Source organism: Rhopalosiphum padi, chromosome 4 (genome assembly GCF_020882245.1).
Source record: "Rhopalosiphum padi isolate XX-2018 chromosome 4, ASM2088224v1, whole genome shotgun sequence".
Taxonomy (NCBI): Eukaryota; Metazoa; Arthropoda; class Insecta; order Hemiptera; family Aphididae; genus Rhopalosiphum; species Rhopalosiphum padi.
In genome coordinates, this window is record NC_083600.1 from 13269581 (window position 1) to 13287937 (window position 18357).

At 25.8% G+C, this 18357-nt stretch overlaps 1 protein-coding gene across 1 annotated transcript; it reads left to right on the top strand.

Annotated features, from left to right (window-relative positions):
- Window positions 1–1773: 1773 nt before the first annotated feature.
- LOC132930911 (uncharacterized) lies at window positions 1774–17779 on the top strand. Its single transcript, XM_060997024.1, has 11 exons — window positions 1774–2052; window positions 2153–2732; window positions 2797–2923; window positions 3020–3175; window positions 13260–13621; window positions 13735–13869; window positions 14281–14506; window positions 14587–14814; window positions 15352–15625; window positions 17309–17456; window positions 17534–17779. Exons 2-11 carry the CDS (start codon window positions 2653–2655, stop codon window positions 17589–17591), a joined length of 1794 nt encoding a protein of 597 aa, XP_060853007.1. The 5' UTR covers window positions 1774–2052; window positions 2153–2652; the 3' UTR covers window positions 17592–17779.
- The last annotated feature ends 578 nt before the right edge of the window (window positions 17780–18357 follow it).

Consider the following 18357-nt stretch of genomic DNA (forward strand, 5'->3'; position numbering starts at 1 on the left):
TAATATTTATAAAAATTATACAAAATTCCGGTGATATTAAATTAAGTCCATGCTACTTTTATGTGTTTGAATTTAGTCCCGCTTATTATCTTAATACCTTTGAATTGAGTCTGTACAGATAAAATGTCATAAGTACCTAGCTAATACCTACATAGTAAAATTCACTCAAAATTAAATGCTTTTTTCATTCGGGACATCCAAATATTTTTATTGTTGTGGACACTCTTCTGAGAATATAGTCTGATACATATGTATAATTAAAAAGCAAAGTAAAAAGACCATGTAAAGAAACAAAAAAAAACATTTTTTACGGGAGCAGACAAACAAATATATAAATAAACAAATTTGGAGATTTGACTTTTTAAAATCTGTATCATTTAAATTTTTACCAGCCACTATTTAATTTTAACATTATTATATTACACATACCTAATCATCATTATTATTATTATTAAAAACAATGTAAGCAATCAATTTATATCAATAATAAGCTCGAACAACCTAACAGTATTGGTCAGACTCAACTCCGATAACCCAAAAGTATTTTCGGGATTCAATTCAATGTCATCCCAAAATTCAATGTTGGTGGTCAAAGTATATAATATAGTAAAATATAATACCTATACACCACTTGATAACATTTAGATTCAAAAATTTCCATTATTCCAGGTATGATTGAATACAAACACACCCTGTTTTCACGTATATATAGCGGACACCGGTCAATAGGTAGGTACTCCACTCGAATTGTCATTGAGAACAATATAATGAATAATGATACACCTTTATGTTCTTTTCGAAAACACGGTACATAATATTATAAAAATAATAGCTACCTCCTCCAGTGCTTTATATTAAAAATTTCATTATTATTGATATTGTTATTGAATGGCAGGGATTCGAGATAAATCTTTCATGTCGGCTGTCAGCAATAATGCACATTCGGCTAGACGGTATATTATTTTGGTGACGCCAAACCTAATAAAAAGGAAAGGATCGCCAGGCTACAAAACGAGTTCTCGATAAACGACAGTATGAGATTTTGTGTACTTTAACCAATGTCTCTTTAAAATACAGATGCCATACAATGATAATATATTTAGAGTTATAAAATAGATCCGTTAAAAATCATCATCGTAACACTATTGTAATTTAGGAGAACGATATTCATCTGCCAGGTCGTATTGATGATATTGTTGTACAGTGAATAACTGAGGGTGGTTTTTTTTTTTTTTGTAAGCAGTTTAACAATAGTTTGGAGGCCATTCGAGTGAGTTTCTATTGAATGCGGGGTTTGTTTGTAACAACATCATATACACGCATATAATGACAAAAAAACACGTTAAACACGGTATATTTTACAAAAAAAAAACAATATTATTATTTTTAAAATTTACTGCAGTATTGGACACAAATGTTCATCATATGTCTATGCGAGATCAATGCTGCGTCTTTATTTATAAGAATATATAGTGTCCCTGGCCATAACCCCAGAGTATATACAGCTTGTGAGTATTTAAATATTACGTACAACATATTGTCAAAAAATTTTAATTTACTATCCATGTTACTTGATATTACATAAAAATGTTGTGTAAAAAAAAAAATGAATATACTACTCAAAAACATTTCGAGAATATTCAAAAACCCACGTACGAATAAAAGTGGTATAACAGGCAAGAAATATTTCTATACATATATACCTAATAACAGCCTATTTTATAATTTTTAAAATTTCGTTAACTAAATTAAATTTAACTTTTATAGGCTTATCTGCACGTGGGAAATGTATATTGAATATCAGTGAAATATTCTAATTAAGTAGTCAAAATAACGATATGGAAATGAATATAATTTTAATAAATTTATAAAAATACGCCATAAGCCCGATAAAACAGTAGTACTTTCTTCAGTGGCCACCGAGATGTAAAAATATGAGAAATAAATGTTCACTATTGATTTTTGCGGCAAAACTCCAGTGGTGCAATCTTGGTATGAACATTTTAGGACTTAGTGTGAAAGGTGTACAGGTAGTCAGTCTGATCCGAATAGGTATGAAAACAACTACATATCTATATAATTATTATAAAACACGTTTTCTTTAAATTTTCCATTAATGTGGATAATATATTTTTTTAATTTTCCATTACAGTCCGAAATCTACAAACGATCAAACTGACTAGTTGTGAAAGTGGTAGTAACCCGCGCAGTCGCAACAGGCTGTCTTCCAGCACCAGTTCGTAATCGATTATTTTTGGCTCACCGAAAAACGGCCACTGTGGCGCCGCCGTCAAAATCACCAATTATTCTGCTACCGTTACCACCGCCACCACTGCTGCTGCCATCGGGATGGAACTCTAATCTGTCATCTTGTTCACCGCCTCCCACCCACAGATGACCAAGACAAATCAGCGCTGCTGGCGGCAGCTTCGACCTCAACACCGAAGGATAACACCCAGCAGTGACCCACGTTATTTTGTCCCGTTCGTCTTTATATCGCGCACGTATATAGTAACAACAGGTTCTGTCATACTGACATTTCATTCACACACTAAATAATTATAAAACACAGCATACCTATTGTGTTGATTGTAACTCTGAGGTCTTGAATAAAGTCGAAAACAATATATTACAAATAACAACACCGTCATAATGTCTACAGTTCTAAATAGTACATGTCCAGAAATTAGTTTTTTAAAGACCCGCAATCTCATGAATGATCAAATGATCGCGTGAGTATACAATATTCGTTTTTCGTTCAGTGTACGATTAAATAATAATTTCGTATTTTTTTAGACAACTTATCAAAAAACGAAAGTATTTCACCCAGCAAACAGTCACCGAAGAGATCACAAAAGAAGAGTGTATGAAATTAATAAAACTCGAATTGAGAGTGTTGGAGATTTGCGATAATGAAATGAACGTATGTGTTAGACACTAAGACCACTTAGAACACGAAATGATCAAACGAGTACAATACAATTAAAATAATATTTATTTTAATCGATTGTTTTTACAGAAAAGTGCTAATCTTAATGCAATGTTCGAACATCAGAATTTCAGAATCCTTAGTGTTTTGTCCAATCGAATCGATCACTTGTACTACAGCATGTTTCTACTATTTTCATTCGAATCTGAGTTATTGGAAGAGTACATGGAATTTCAATCAACACATGTAAGTAAATCACGATACTTGAGATTATTATTATTAAAATAATACGTACACTACCTGAGGCTAAACAATTTACTATTTTGGAGGTAACTTATAATATGGTTCGTCTGTCTAGCCTTTATCACAAAAAAAAAATCAAGCATCTAATTCACACTCTAACAAATTCGATATTTTATTTATAATAATTGTAGTGTTTAAAAATGAAATTATCAGTAGGTAATCTTGTTTTTCAATATTTTTTAAAATATAAAAACATTTTAAAACCATACTTTATATAATTTATCGCCCTCAAAAACTTACTACCAGTAATATTACACGACATGGGGCGTACATTATTTAAAAAAAATATTCCTAAGGAAGAGACCAGACAGTGTCATATGATAGCATAACTTAAAATATTTTAAAAACACCTCTCAAAAAACGAAGTATAATTTTCAGCTTGTAAGTTATGGGCAATTAAACTTTTTTTTAAATAAAATCGAACCTTGCTATCGCACATTTCCTAAAATATCTTCAAAAATTTTAAACTGTTTATACCTAGTAATTTTTTTTTTTAATTTAAAAGCTTTTTTACTGTGCTATCAATTAACTACATTATTATAGAATATAACTAAACAAATTATTTTATTAAAGAAAAAAATTTATAAATATTATCAAAAATTAGCATACTGAAAAGTAAAACACGTATAACATTGTTTTTATTTTAATTTCATACTTATTCTATTGAATAATATCAGAATACCTAAAATGTTTTGTAATTGTATCTTTCACAATTTCCGAATAAATTATTATTTTTATTTTGTTTTTAAGATTGATTAGCTTAGGATTCTGAGAATCATTTATTGGTTTTTGTATGGTGTTAAATAGGGAAAAATTTATGATACCATTAGTTAATGTATCAATAGTTATATTTTATTTTGTATTGATTAGTTTATGCCCGTTTAGTTGATCGTATTTAGATTCTAAATATGCGACACTTTCGTTTTTTTACAAAATCTATTAAAATTTTTATAAATATATTTTTGTATAATTTCCAATTGAAATAAAACAACATTTTTTTTAAGTTCTATTTTATCGTTATAATTTTTTACTTTTTTGAAAATCATACATTTTTATTTCATATTGTAAAGCAGAATATTATTTGGAATATTTCAATAAATAAAAATCGAAATTTGGGCTAATAGTTTATGAGTATAATTTATAAGTATTTAAAGCTGTGTTTAGTGAAGTAATAGACCGACATCTTGTGGGTTATCCTCATACCACTCACACTCCGCTCACTTTTTTGACTGAGAATTATGTAAAAAATATATTTTTAAAAATATTAATAATGAATGTTGTTTGATAAAATAATCATCCTGTATAATATAAATTTAAGCTTTTATATTATTAATCAAATTGATTGATAAGTCTCCATAAGCAGAGATAATGAAAGTAAGAAGTTTTAAGAAAGTATAAAAAAGAAAAATGAAAGTCGTGGGTGTGACTAAAATCAATGTTACCATCATAGAAAAAAAACATTTGAAAGTTCTACTACAAATAACACCTTAAAAACTGACTGCCCCCAAAGATTTGCTCTCAGTATCATTCCATCTTTAACAAAAAACATCATAGTATTAGACATAGAAAATTATCTATAATTAGTATACATTTAATCTTTTATGTTATTGATCAATTGATTGATATGTCTTCATACGCAGAGAAAATAAAGGGCTCTACTTAAATATAATTTAACAGTGTGGCCATCACTAAAAACTTTTTGTTATAATCGAAAATAAGGGCGTAGTTGGGTGGAATGGGGCGTGCACCAAAACTTTATTTAGAAATATTTCTCGAATGGTATGCAAGTACTTATTATTAGTAAACCGATGAGGCGACAAATGATACATTTTTTTTTTAGCAACGCTTAATTTTATAAAATTATTTCAAAATATTAATCTATATTTGTACTTTGTACATAAATACTCTGAATAGTTAATATAAATATTACTTATTTGTTATTACCTATATTTATAACTGAGTTAAAAAACTATTATGTGGTACTAATTATTTTTCTTAGTAAATGTGATTCTGTATGGAGTTAAACTACGTTCGTTTGCATTTATTTGAATATTTACTATGATCGTATTATAATTTATATCACATAATCTCCTAAATTTCATTAATTATTTAGGCAGTAAAATATATTATATTGGCAATAATAGCACAATTTTTTAATGCATGGGTGATTAATTTAATAACTACTAATGATTCATATAAGTCACATTACACATGAGTCATGACAAAACATTATCAAGTATAATTTACTTACTTAAATACATATAATATCGTTTATTTAATTATTGAACTGTTTAAGTTTTGTATTTTTCTAGCTTTTTATTTTAATGCTAATGCTAATACATAAGATAAAAATACATTTTCAAACATTACTCAACAAGAAATTAGTTAATTATACTTAATATCTAGTAAAAATACAGATAAAAAGTTCATATTATTATTACTACAATAAAAATTAGTAATAATAATACATTTTATGTATTACTATTAAGTATTAACACTTGAGTATTTTTACTTATTTATAATTGTTTATTATTAGCACATTAGATCGTCATGAAATGTTCATGTTTGATCTGTCAAAAAGTTAGTTTGTTGTTTAGATGGTAATATTGTGCTTTAATAGCATAATAATAGCAATAATTGTTCTAAGAAGATTGATAGCATTTTAATTTAAGGTTTACCGATTGGACATAACTTGAAGTCGTCGTTTTAATATATCTATAATGCATTAAAAAGGTCATTAATGTTTTAAGAAATTATTTTAAGTGAGACTGACGCTCTTCTTACTAAATAAAAAGGTCTAGTTACTTTTGGCCTATATTATTATAGAGTGTAATTATTTTACTATATCAAATTCATATATAAGTACATATATTTATCTATAATGTACATATTTTTTTTTTAGAAGATGTTTAATATTAATATTATTTTCTTAAGCTTTTAATAAAATGTTAGAATTTTATTAAAAAATATATAGGTATATTCCATTGTAGATATGACACCCTAAATCCCCTCTTGTTTATACACTTGCGCGGATATACATATTTATATCATGAGGACGTTATACCCTCATGTATTGTCTCTGTCTTACTAATGTAGATCATAGCAAATATTCGTTCAGCAGAACAAATATTGTGATGTTAGCTTTAATATTAGAGTATTTAGAGTAAATTTACCTATTATCAAATTTAAAGGTATGAATATTATCTAGAAAATATCATATGCTTTTATTGATATTATTATTTTAAAGTGAGTCATGAATATTTTAAAATTGTAATATTTTACATAGCTCACTTTAAAATTATAATATCAATAAAAGCATATAACTTTTTCTAAATAATATTCTTACCTTTAAATTTGATAATAGGTAAATTTACTCTAACATTATTTTCATTTTCGTATTATTATTCATAGTATGAAAATCGTTATATAACTGTAAAATGTATTTATGTAAATTTGTAAGTGTAAAAAGTGTAAAAACATAATTTATAAATCTATTTTTTTAAGTAAAAAGCCATGTGTTTAACGTATTCACTTACTGATATTTCCTTATTTTTATATTTTGTAAGATTTCTTTCTAAGAGTTCTCTTTTTTTTTTAGTTTTTGTATTCTGAAATTTAAATGGTGCATCTAGGCTGTTGATTTTAATGTACGTTTCTGTTTGTATTTCTTTTAATTTCGCAATGATGGAATATATATTGGAGTGAGTGGAATTGAAACTTGAATTAAAATGCGCATTAAATGATTCACAGGCATTAGTTGTTATTTATTATTTTCAGATTAAATTATGTCGTACTTATTATATTTTATTGGTAAATATTATCGGGCGGAGAGTACAACCGACCTTTTTTATTACCTGAAATGTCCAAGCCGAGTTTACAATCTACCTATTTTATTACCTAAAACTTTCGGACCGAGTTTACAACAAAAAAGGTAATCGCGGGCCCAGTTTACATTTGCCCGAAAATATAGGTACCGGAGTATTTAGAAATACTGAAATTCAGTATTAATGGTAAAATGTGTACGGTAAAGTGGAATAAAACTAAAAAACAAACATTATTTATTTAGACTCTAAAGGAGTGATTTTAAAGGACGTCACACTCTAGTTTTTGTAAAATGAAAACAACTCGTAGGGATGTGCATTCCCTCAATAATTTATAATAATTTTCTTTTAAACAATTTATTTATATAATTTAATTATTGAATTTCAAGTTTTTAGATGAGATAACCTACAATAAATTAAATAGGTATATTAGTGTTCTAATAGATACTAGATCTAACATAAGGTAATTCTTTATAAATAAGAAAATTAATTCTAATAACCTTAAAATAATTTAACACTGACTTAGATTACAGAAATATACTATATTGCGAGCATGTGGATTGTGGATAGGTACATAAATTGAATTTAAAAACAATAAGAATATTATCATTTTGGATGACTTAATATTTTTCAATTAAAATAATAGAATGGTATCTACTACCTATGTTAAAAGTTTTTTCTCTATCTTGAATGAAACATAATTTTAGCAGGAAATAGAACATTAGATAACTAGTTATCTTGAATACTTAAACCACAAGGCACAAAGTATTATCGGTGATAATATCCTTAAATACTAACTTTAAAATAATATTGAATGATACACAATGTAATATTACAATCAATAATTTAACAGACATTTAACTTTATAAAACACAATAATTGAAATTTGTAGATTTTTCAAATGAAAACATTGAAGTTGAAAAAATAATTAAGATTTAAATATTGATTCTCATGAACTTGATACATTATTTAAGCATAACGGTGATTAATTTGATGTGTTGATAAAAATACCTACAATTTATTTCTGTGTTCTTACATATTCATATTTAGAAATCAATCTCTTTTATGTCCCTTTCTATTCCATTAATTATTGTCTTGAATTAATTTTTTTTTTATGTAAATATTCAACTAAATTGTCTTTTATTTATAGTTCTACGGTTCATCTTAGTTAATACTTACTTTTACTTAAATTAAATGTTATTTTATTTTTTCTGCTATACATACATGAATATTTATACTATATTTTATATTATACTTGTTTATTTGTAAAAGGTATTTTTTAAAACTACTTATTCAAACATAAATAAATAAATAAATAATAATAATACAATACACCATGACAACAATGTTATAAATGAGAAATCAAGCTAAGGTATTGCCTCTTGATGAAGTTTATATGGATAATAGTTTAATGCATAATAGCATTTTAATTTTACAAAAAAGTAAGCAATATAAAAAAGGATAAATTTTAAAATATCATTTTTTTAATTTTTAAAATAATTCAATGTATTATAACATGGCATAGTCAGTATAATATCATTTAATTTGCAATATTAAAATATTGTATGAGGTTTTCATAAGAGTTGTAAAACCAAATTACCTAGCGAAATAACTTTAGAACAAATAAATTGAACTTACTTACTTTTAATCAGAAGACAGAAAGTACTAACTGTTAAAATATCAGATACAATTTATTACAATTTATATTAATTAGCACTTTCAGGTAAAAATTAAACCATCTTCAGTGTTTTGTAATTAGTTTAAATTTAATATGCATTCTGTTATTTGTTCATAGGTAAATTCAATGCATTCAATATATCTGTTAAATTAAATTCCTATTTCTCCTTCATTCAAATTAAAACAAGTCACTTTTATTATTGAAAATAAAGTATAAAATTTTAGTTGATGATAATTAACATTTAACATTATTTAAATTTAACAACTTTTGATTTTAATGTGTATACATATTATATGATCTGTGATTAATCAGAAGCACGGAAAAAATAATCTAGTCTCTTAATTTTCAACCCCTATACAAATAATATATGAAAACGTGATCTTTTCCATTATCCATAACTCAAAAAAAATTAGTGTTACACAGAATAATTAGGTATTAGGCTGGCTCATCTTAGTCCTTTAGGGAAGCAGATAGTGAAAAAGACCCAAAAGAAACATTAACTATATATTTAACATATAATTTAAGTTTAAGAAAAAAAAAATTATTTTACTTGTTTGTTATCACTATTATCAGTCATCACTTAGGTACTGAATAAGATTTGGTTCATTTGAAGCATAGAGTACTCTATGATTTGAAGTAATATTATCTTCAGTATCAGATTTATCATTGTTTATAAATGAACCAATTGCTATTTTCAAGTTCGTAGTCTTCTACATTTTGGTACAATCATAATGTTTTTTAGAATATTATTACGGATTTTCTTTTATTAATTAAATACCTGTAAAATAAAAAAAATGACTCAAAATGTAAATCTATCTACAAATGTAATACCTATATGATTTTGTTAACTTTATTAATCTAAATTATATTGTATAACACCAAAAAATACCCTACTAGGTATTGGTTAATTAACTACAATTGAATTAGTTTAAATTAAACTTCAACGATTACTTATTTTTGTTTATTTAGAAGACTTCCTATTAAACATGTTCTATATAAGTAAATAGCAGGGATAAATCTAACTTATTATTTTAATATGTAATATATCTGCATAGTTAAATAGTTATTGACAGTTACTTGAAGCAAATGCATCATCTTAATATGATATTATAATATTATATGACTTATTGAAAGAATTTTTACATTATTTTTCTTACTCTAAACTAAAAAGATATCTGCAAAAAAAAAAATTGCATAATAATATTCGTTATTAAACATTCTTGGAATTTCAAGTGAAGCTATATCTTTTTGAGATATTTGAGTAATAATAAATATGCAAGTCTAAGCAAAATAAGTTTAAGCTACCTCAGCAAGCATCCAAAGTTGTTTTTGTATTGATATTTACTTTAATACTAGCACTAGGTAGAAGATTAAATAATTGTTGTGCTTTAAATTTCAAAAGTCCTTTCAGGTACTTTTTTAATTAATTTTTTTTTTGTATTCATTTGGTTAAAATCTCTTACAGTTTATAATTATAATGATGGTTTAAAATATGTTTTTTTTTTAATTAGTATATTATCTTAATCATCCTATAAAAACTTCTAATTAAGAAAATTATATTATTTTATTTAATTACATGTTCATGTTTTTTTATTTATAAAATGATAATTTTTAGTCTCCTTTATTTTAAGATTCACAATCTCAAATTTCTAATTTTCTTAAATCAATTTTACTGATTACCAATTAAACACATGTAAATAATAGTAGGTACTAGTGCATTATAATATTATAATTAAAGAGAAAATTATTGATATGGAATAAAATATACCAACAATAAAAATTAAAAAGTTAAATTTAATTATTCATTTTTATAAATTTGGTACATATAGTTAATTATTATTATGAATAGCTAGTTAGTTAAATTAATATAGGGAATGATTTATATTAATTTAAATATTTTTATTTTTATTCATAATATATTAATATCTAATCATGAACATTGGTTAAATTTTAGCTTTAGTATAGTTACGCTAGGTACCTATATAGTTACTTGATATAGTTGACTTTTTGTATTCATAAATAAATAATACAATATTAAACTATAAAGAATACTTAAATAACTAGTTAAATTGTATAATAACTATTGTGAATGATTACTCGTAGTTATACTTTACTTTTATTTTGCTTGTACAAAATTTGATTATTTATTTGGTTCATTAGAAATTAAACCAATTAATTAATTATATTATTAAATGAATCTTTAACTATGTATACAAATTGTTCAAATGATCCAATGTAAGTTGCAAAAAGTGTGACCAATTGACAATTGTAGACTTTTGTTTGAAAGCAGTTAGGACACTAGGATACTATAATACCTACTATTATTACTATTACAAAAAGTCTCTAACTATTAAGTATTGGGTTACTACTTAATTAATCATTATAAACACAAACTAATGTTATCCTAGGTCATGGTAATAACTAATACCGTATTGGCAATACGTATAATTTTATTAACTTTGGTTAGGTAATAATGTACTTAATGGCTATTGGCTAACACCAACTTCTATGAATTCAAATCGGATCTTTTATTCAGACTAAAAATGAGGTGATCTTTTTTAAACTACACAGATATAGATAATAAATTATATATAAATGTCACTGTGTAAAACTATAAACTATAACTTTAACTATTACAGAATAACTATCTATTAATACTATTTATGATGAGTTCCAAAATAGAATAAATAAGGTTAATAAATCATTATATATTTTGTATCACACTAGGTACCAAAATAGAATATAGTTTTATCTAAATTTAAATTGATCACATCAATGATTTATATAATAGACCTAAAACTAAATTAAAAAAAAAAAAGAAGTTAAATTATGTATATATTTTATATTATTTATTCATTTTAATATTTTTAAACTGATAAAACATTGTTGTTTATTTCATTAAAAAAATAGAAATTAAATCTTTGGTGAAATATAAAATAAAATAATAAATGATAATTGCAAATTTAAAAATATTAACTACAAATGTTTTGAAAATTGATAATTTTCTATTTTTCTAATTAGCTTTAGATATTATAGATTTATTTAAAAATATAATATTAGAAAAATTCTAAAACAATCTACAAGTTTTTTCTAAGAAATTGCTTAACAAATATGTAGGTAAGGGTAACTGGATAATTAAAAATTTATATTATTTCATTACAAAGAAAAAATTAAAAAATGGGAGTTAATATATATATATATTATGTATAATTAATTTAGAAGTTAAAGTAGGTTGGAACCTAAAAAGATAAATAATGACTGATTAAAACTAAAACAAAGAATATAAATTATAAATGTTTCAATCCAAAAAGCACACCTAAATTTAGAAAAGAATGATACGTATAATACCTACTGGTATACTATTAATTAATATAATTCCACATAAAAACAAAATGTTGTTAGAAGAATGTAACTATAGGTACCTACTTACGTAAATTTAAACTTCAGTAAACATTACTTACCTTGCAAAATATTTAGGATATTGATGAAAGTTAGTTGGTTCGTTAATTTTTTAAGAAAGGAATACTGGCGCAATACGCTAAGCAACATTTTTACTAGTTTCATCCGAAAACATTTTATAATATTGAATACGATCACAAACTTCATTATTCATTGTAGATATTATCATTAATTTCCAATATGAACTTAATACGATAAAGCGGAATAATATTGTCAACTTATCAGTTATCGTTAGGTAAACACGTACATATATTGTAGTGAACTAGTGACTACATTGTAGTCTGTACGATTTTAGATAAGTAACTTGTTGAGCGACCATCACTTTATGTTTCTTTTAAAAGAAAATTCGAATCATTTCAGTTCAGTGGCCTAAGATTAATAATTGATGTTGGATTTTCAGGAAGAGATAGAGAATATTTAAATACACATTTTTTGATGATTTTCAAATTTTCATATCTTTTAATGTGTGCATGCGCAATACAACTTGCATTTTTTTAAATAGCAACGGGTGTTTTCAATATCAAATTCAGATTAATCTAATTTTTTAAATCATTTTAACCTCTCAACCATGGCTCTAAAACCAAAAATTAACTGAATGACAATGAACTAAACATTTTGGCATTTTGAATTTCTTCACGAGCATTTATAACTTTATATTTAAACTTTAAATTAAAGAATTAAATGACAAGAGTAGGTTATATAGTACTCCCCGAATTTGTTTGAACTACTCATTTAAGAGTAGGTACAATTTAATAGGTTAATAAGTATCTATTTATATAAACGAGGAACTATTTATTTATTATTTTTAGAAAAGTATTCTGTTATAAATCACTTAGAAAAAAAAAACAATAACACGATAGTAAAATATAAATTGGTAATGTTTAAAAATTGAATTTTCTTTGCATAAATATAGGTACCTATTGTTTTAAAAATAGTAATGTACAAAAAAAGTGTTCTTTTAAATCCTAAAAATCAACAGTGAGAACAAAATATGAACGATGAATTAATAACATCATAAAATTACAAAAAATATTACACTTATTTACCATGCAACATTTATTGATTTCAGAAATTGTTTATAACCAACGAAATACATCCATTGATTGTACTTATGTCAAAAAAAAAGTGTGATTCGAAATTGTACATATCTGCAGCGTTATTCGAACATAAACGCCGCAATATGCAGGCTGCAAGAAATTATTTTAATGAAGGAATTAGAATACATAAAAATTGCAAAAAACTGCGTCTAGAACAATTCAGGATAGAAATACAATTTTTGGTAAACAAAGGTCTGGAATCATCCGACATGGTTGTACAAAAGTATAAAGCAACAATCGACCATTTCCACAACGACATAGAACTACACATAACTTTACTAGAAAAGACCTTACAAGTTGAATCCATTAATCATCTTCAATGCATTGTTATGTTGTGAGTACCTATTATATATATACAATAGTCAATAAATATATGTTGATTTATACATGAGGTTTTTTTTCAAAACATAAATAATAATAATGTTATTTTGTAATTACATAATATAGCGATTTTATCAATAGATACCATCAAAATTATCTGATGTGGCATAAAGTTGCATTATTATGTACAGAAGGATACATGCTTGATGAAAAAATTTCGAGGACTATAAAGTACACCACTAGTTGTGAATACAGAATAAGGTTATTTTAATCAGTATTATTAATTATTGCATGACATATTTTATATTGAATTTATAACTGCGAGGGTATACATTTAAAATATCTACCTGCCTATCTTAAAAGTACTAATGATGTTAATGAAAATATTTTTTTTTTTATAATTTAGTCAAGAAATTATTATAATATAACATTGGTATAAAAAAATTATGTAAAAAAAAAAGTGAAAATATAATATAATATTAAAAATATTGTTTTGTAATGGTTATGAAAATATGGTTAAGAAAATATTTTCAAAAACTTTAGTACTCTTTCTTTTACATAGATAAATGGTAATATAATAACTTATGATCATTACCGTTAAAAGAATCACTCTGTATTTATTAATTGATTATAAAGGTACCTACATAATAATGATACGGTTTTGTTGTATAGGAGTTGTATCAAATGGTATGAAGAAGGTTTAAGAAAATTATTAAATATGGAAAAAAAAAGAAATTTAAATAAATTATTTACTGAATATTTAGTAAAACAATGGATAAGCAGTTCTGTTAAGGATGAGGCAATTAGATGTTTAGTCAACAGAGCAATGGAACAAGCGTTCCAAAAAGGCCATTTTGAGCTTGGTGGTCTACACAAACCGGATTATTACGTTTATTGGGTACATTTTGTCAATACAATAATAAATGTTAAATTTTAAATTATAATTTGTATACGTTTTGTTGTGTTATACTTGTAAAGGCCGAACATACCAATCAAAGACGTCCTGAAATTTTAAGAATGGCGATCGATCGCAACAAAGACAACGTTGATGTGTGGGTCGAAGTTTTGAAATATCATACTGAGATCTTTGATAATTATAAATTAGCAAAACAGGTTTTTGATGACGGTGTCCGGGCATTGGAAGACAAATCATTGCTCTTGTGGGAATTTATGGATTTATATTTGCACAACACCAATTTTTTTCTGGTATGGTATAATAATTGGTATTTGGTATAATTATGAACATATTTAGCTATTCTTTTCGACTATACTATATTGTCTTACGTACACACAATAAAGTTATATCGATGGTTGGAAATTATTATGAACTTTATAATATTACGGTATTTTCTCGGCGTTTAATAATCAAAACTTATTTTTATTTTAACAAATAAAAACAATTTTTACAACAATTTAAACAGAACGTTATTGTGATAACATATTATTTACAAGAATTACATGCATCTTGATACACATATGTCGGAAAATGATCTTTCGTGCATTTGACGCAGCAAGAAGCATGATGACAGTAATTTAAGATGTTCTCTTAAATGAGGTAACTAGTTATAACATCATGGTGGAACGAATTACGTAAACAATAAAGCAAATATAATATTAAACATACGAGTTACTGTGAAGCGGATCAACACCAAACTGTTCAAATGTCCTAATGTTTTTTCAACTGTTTTTGTTTTATGTCTTTCAACATGGTTTGCTGTAAGTTTTATCGTTTTTTGCCCATAGCTCGAGCAGTTTTTCGAAGAAGCCGCCGACTACCCATACGAAGAGATTAACGCGGTGTACCGAGTCAAGTATTTCGAATGGTGCACTTTGTACAACGACCTAGACTCTAGTCGGGAATTGTTCAGCAGATTGATAACCATAGACCCAGATAACAAGAAGTTGTACTTGATCATGATAAATTGCGAGATATTGGCCCCTATTGTAGACGTCAATATTGTAAGAAATCTGTATAGCCTCACGTGCTTGAAATTTGGCCCTCAAGAAAATGACGTCCGTGAGTATATTTTTATAATATTAATAGTAATATGCATTGTGGCCATTCGACTAATAATTATATTGGGTAGAGGTAGGTACTACCTGTTTTTCTGTTACTGGTATTTAAACTACCTATTATTCGCATCGATTATGTGCCATTTTTATTCACTTGTGAAAGAAACGTATTATAATTAGTTTCGTGACAAATTCTCCCAAATATCAACTAATGGGTAATACCTTTGGTTCTTTTCCACTTATTATTTCTCTTTGTAAGCTTATACAACAATTTTTCTAAACCTCCAATTTTTGTATAAATAATTAATTTTTGCTACTTTAAATTTAATTATTATTCCAATTTACTACTGAGCATTTATTATGATTTATATTTTATAGTGTTTTTACAAAATGTAATGGATGTCATTTCTGCAGTTCAAAAATACATAAAACATATTATATTTAAAAAAATGGTACTTGTTTGTTATCGCTCCGCCAGTATGCCGCATAAAATTTATCGCCCCGCCAATTAAATAAAATAAACAAAATAATGAATAAATATAAAATATGTATGTATTATTAATAATAAAAAATTTAAAAATAAATGAATAAATATATGTTTATAAATTTAAAAAATATGTATAAATGCATTAGTAAATAAATAATATAATAATAATTATAGTGGAGGCCAGAACTCGGATATCTTTTAAAATGGTTTTAAATGCGTCTTGTTTTCCGAGACGTGTTCTCCACATAAATTCTGCTAAATATGATTCCAAAAAATTTCTGTTTGTTCCACGACGCTTTCTATTTCCCCATTTAGCAGAACCCCACAACCTCTCGATATTTTGTGTAAAAAAAATTAAAAATTAATTTTTCGTATTGGTTTCAAACGATGTCAAAGTTTAATAAAATAACGAAGCCAGCAGCGTACTAATATGGTTTAATATACAATATACAATAGTTTTTCCATTTCCCAAAATAGATCATCCATCACGAGCTAAATACGATAATTGTAGGTATAATAACGGCACACTATATGGCGGGGCGATAAATTTTATGCGGCATACTGGCGGAGCGATAACAAACAAGTACCAAAAAAATAAACGACCATTAATTATCAAAATATCATTGGTTATATAGTCTCTGCATTGTTTGATGGAATTGTGACTAGTGGTATCCTACCTTTAGCCCATATGGTAAAAGGGACAATAATTTGTTCCCACGAAAAACGGAGTATGATGTGGTCAATAGGCGTTCGTTATAATTTTTTTTACAGATAATATAAATTGGTCTCCATCTTCCGGCCAATTTTTTGTCGGTGTATTATTAGTAGGTTAATTTAATTGAAGATTTTTTTTTCCAGTAAATTATATTATTTAACATATGTAAATGAATATATTACTGAGTGCCAAATGCCCAAATCACGTTGTGTCACTAGTTGAGGCGCGTTTTTAAATAGGATAAGATAAAATATGAACTATGATCAGTTATAAATTATAACTTAAACTATGTTTTAAATGGACGGACACTAATATTAAATTACAACGGAGTCAAATATTGCCCACATATGACACTTTTTTGTACAGACTAATTGTTCTAAATTCACCTGTAGTGTCTCTGTCGAGATAATTGCAAAATATTTAAAGACTAATATTGTATATTTGTATCGTATCGAGCCGCTTTTATTAAATTGCCTAACTTACAGGTTTATGGGCCGATTGGATTCAGTTCGAGTTCACATACGGTAAAAGTCCAGACGCCGAAGACACCTATAATGCGACACTTATGCTTGTCAAGCCAGAGTTGATGAGTGCTTTGGAACACAAGTACCATTTGATGAAAGAAGCTTACAAGTTAGCATTATTAATATGAGTTATAAATACTTTAAATTATTTTAGATTGTAAATTATTATTATATTTTCATTTGCAGCAATCGCAATGTTACTATCAATCCAGTTGTTGTTGAAATTCCAGACCCCGAAGAGTAATAAATAGGTATCTGATAAATTCTTATTAGGTATATTTTCTTTCTTACGTTTAGCACGTTATTTAATTTAAACGTGTCATATTGGTAATGATTGCTTGTGTTTTAGTTATTAAGTACTCCATTTAACTGTACCTATATAATATAATTGATAATTATTATGTTTAAGTTTGTGGGTATATTGTTATATTAGGTTGGGGAAAAATAAAAAAATAAAAAAAAATAAATAGAATGTAAGTAAACAAAATAAAATAAATAAATACATACATACATAAATATATATATACAATATTGAATATATTGTATAAGTTTGTATTGTAATATAATCTTAGTTATGTATTCTAACTGTATCTCTGTATATTTTGGGATCAAGTCTGTTATATTATTAAAAAATAAATGAATAAATATATTATGTATATCTATGTTGTCCTACAGACCTATAACACATTTAAAAAATAGTTACATAATATTTACACTTTAAGATTAATTATGACGTATAGTTATGTAACTGATATAAGTACCTTGTTATTTATGAATATTGGATACACTGTTTTGATATTTTATTATCGCTGCCCTGGAACAAGCATACAGAGTAAAAAACTTATATTCTTTGTATCCTGTGCAATGTGCCTTCTAGATTTTTATTTATTATTTAATATTTAAAACTAAAAACGACTATTATACAGTACACACTACCAATGTAGTACTTAAGTACTTAAGTAAAATACAGAATATACCTGATAATGAAATGATGAAATAATAAAATTAAT

Bases quoted from the DNA above. Each gene is read 5' to 3' on its own strand.
- LOC132930911 (XM_060997024.1), top strand. From the start codon at position 2,653: ATGTCTACAGTTCTAAATAGTACATGTCCAGAAATTAGTTTTTTAAAG. The intron at 15,626-17,308 runs GTGAGTATATTT...CCTAACTTACAG, and splicing joins CCCTCAAGAAAATGACGTCC to GTTTATGGGCCGATTGGATT. The intron at 17,457-17,533 runs GTTAGCATTATT...TTTCATTTGCAG, and splicing joins TTGATGAAAGAAGCTTACAA to CAATCGCAATGTTACTATCA.